The sequence below is a fragment of the Cyprinodon variegatus genome, unplaced genomic scaffold (genome assembly GCF_000732505.1).
Source record: "Cyprinodon variegatus isolate N-32 unplaced genomic scaffold, C_variegatus-1.0 Scaffold1349, whole genome shotgun sequence".
Lineage (NCBI taxonomy): Eukaryota > Metazoa > Chordata > Actinopteri > Cyprinodontiformes > Cyprinodontidae > Cyprinodon > Cyprinodon variegatus.
This window is the reverse complement of record NW_015151802.1, coordinates 134,636-137,290: the sequence shown is the minus strand read 5'-3', so window position 1 is coordinate 137,290 and position 2,655 is coordinate 134,636. Positions and strand designations below refer to the sequence as shown.

Genomic DNA, 2,655 nt, shown 5'->3' with positions numbered 1-2,655 from the left:
CTAATACAAGCTTCATCTCAGCAGTGGACTCCAAACCTGAGGGAGAATCTGGAATCAGTTTTCTACCTTCTTAGCGATGCGTTCGTACTCAAAGGCAATCTCTCTGCGCTGCTCGTAGCTCCGTCTGGTCAGGATGTCGATGATGGTCTGTTCATCCACTCCTGAAAGGAAAAGGTCAGATTAGATGGAATGAGAAACATTTTTCCTTTGATGGCCTGCAGGAAGGAGGATATGCCTGGCTCATGGGCTCCTCAGTTTCTGCTCTCCTGAAATCCTCACCTTTGGTCTTAATGGCCGTTTCAATCCTGGCGGCGTCCTGACCCGGGTCAAAGTCTTTAGCCGGCACCACGGTGGGGAACTTTGTCTGCTCTTCCTGCAGCAGACAGAGAAACAGTTTAAGAAAAGAAGCTTCTGTGGATCTTATCTATAAAAACAAAGACATCCGTAAGAAAAAGAACGTTTTATCTGGAAGCAGCCGTTCAGGGGAACTGAGTGAGATTAGAAACCAGGTTGGTTCTGGAGCAGGTCTACCCGTCTCCCAGGTAGCTTTCTGGGCTTAGATTCTGGACGTCAGACCCTCTGCTGACCCGACCTCCCTGAACGCTACAGGAAACCGATCAAGTCTGGATCTCTTCCTGTAGTTTGCTGATTCAGACCTCAAAGCTCTTCACTTTGTTTTTAAGCACTTAGTGAAACTTTAATCTGGCAGAAAAAAGATTTTGTTCTCCTTTGCAAGGAGAAATAAATGCTGCCTGATTCAAGCACATAAACCTACAGGAAACAGAAAGGGGCGGGGTCAGGCCACGCCAGGGCCGGATTTACCTTTAGACAAAACTAGGCAGCTGCCTGGGGCCCCTAGTTCCTGGGGGCCCCATAAAACTCCTTTAACATGGTTGATACAGCTATTCTGCTGAAGAGTCTCGGTCATTCAGCTCAGAGATGTTTCAGAAAAGTAAAAAGAAAAAATCCTCTGGACTTTGATTCCAGGTTTGAAGACGTTTTTCTTTCCATACAGGAAGATTTTTCAGTTCAAAATGAATTAAAATGATTTATTTTGAAATGAAAAAGCTTCCTGGATGGGAAGCGAAACGTCTGCAAACCTGGAAACAAAGTCCAGTGGATTTTTTTTAAATTAACTAATACAGCTATTACTTATTTGTGCACAATAATGTTTTGGATTAAAAAAAAAGACTTTCATTAAAATGCCTTCAGAATGCTTATAATATTAGATGTGTCTCAACTTTTATTACAAAAAAGCGCCAAATCTAGCAACTTTTTCTGTTACTGTCCATTTTCAGACTGCAGTACGAATCCTTTTAAAGTTTCATCATAAAGATAGAAAGAAACATGCAGGGCTGAATTATTAAACCTTCAGAGGGAAGCCTTTAGTCAGGGGTTTGTCTCTTCATAGAAGTTCTCACACGTTACTCGATTGTTTCGTTTTTCTGTCATTAAAAAATATTTTAGATCAATTTTGAGGTTTTTTGGTAAATTCAAAGAACTTCAGGTGTGTCATAAACAGAGAAATTAACATATAAAATGTTTGGATCCTGTCTGGCTGCATCTCACAGGCTGATTTTACCAAACCAAACATGATTCTCACCCCTCCATACGACAGAGTCAGCTGACCCAGGAACTCTGACACCAGCGCCATGATGGATTCACCTGCACAGCACAGAACCGATGGTTACAACCTGAGACGATGTTAGCCCACAACCTGCAGAGACTTCAAGCTTCTGAACACAACAGACTCTGATCCATAGAAACACAATCTGCTCATGTGTCCTCATGTGTCCTCATGTGTCCTCATGTGTTGTCCTCATGTGTCATCATGTGTCCTCATGTGTCCTCATGTGTCCTCATGTGTTGGACTTTGTTTCATGTAGCTAATTAGCAAACTTTGGCCGACTAATGTTTGCATTCATAAAAGCAGGCGAAACTTGATAGCGAGCTGAAAGCTTAATAAAATAAGTGGAATGGGAGGCGTAAACATTTAGCCTGTTTGCCTTCATTCATAAATAAACATATGCTGATCATCAGAAAATGCTAAATACTGGGAGGCGGATTTGCAAATGTCTACTTAACACTTTGTGATTGATCAAAACTGAAAAAAAAGTGTGGGGGCAGTTTGTACATATATATTTACGTAGGAAGCGCCACAGGAAGCTGGTGGGGGAGTGGAAACAAACAGCCTGTTGGTAAAACGGCGAATACGACCTTCTTAAAAATGAATGAGCGTAGAGCCTCTTCCTGCTCACGTTTAAACTAAAACCCAAAGTCTGATCCTTCCAGAACTGATTCCAAAGCTGAGTCAAAAATCGCCATCAGAGCCAGCGGCCCTTCAATCGTTGCACACAGCTACAGCTCACACTGTACGACTAACTGCAGGGTTTAGTCGTACAGTGTGAGCTCACAGCTCACGATTTATTTTTGGCCCGACGCTCTGATGCGATCTACCTGCTCACTCTGTACGTCTGAAAACCAGGTGGGACTCAGCTCCGCAGTGAGATGGCGCTACTGGGACTCGTCTATCTGGAAGCCAAACCAGTAGCAGAGGAACATGAAGCTCACTAGAGTGAAACGCGCTGCCTTGGATATTTGGGCGATTTAGTGCTGAAAGCCCTAAAAAGAAAAGGAGACGACGTATTTGGACAA

General features: G+C 43.2%; 1 protein-coding gene across 1 annotated transcript in view; it reads right to left on the bottom strand.

Moving 5' to 3' along the window:
• The window catches only part of LOC107102966 (annexin A2-like), a 14,818-nt gene that overhangs the window by 9,596 nt on the left and 2,567 nt on the right, over positions 1 to 2,655 (bottom strand). Inside the window, exons 2-4 of the mRNA XM_015402446.1 lie at positions 1,604 to 1,665; positions 280 to 373; positions 67 to 161 (exon numbers count right to left, since the gene is read on the bottom strand). Coding sequence (XP_015257932.1) covers positions 67 to 161; positions 280 to 373; positions 1,604 to 1,654 — 240 coding nt within the window. The 5' untranslated portion in view covers positions 1,655 to 1,665. The remainder of the gene's footprint in view (positions 1 to 66; positions 162 to 279; positions 374 to 1,603; positions 1,666 to 2,655) is intronic.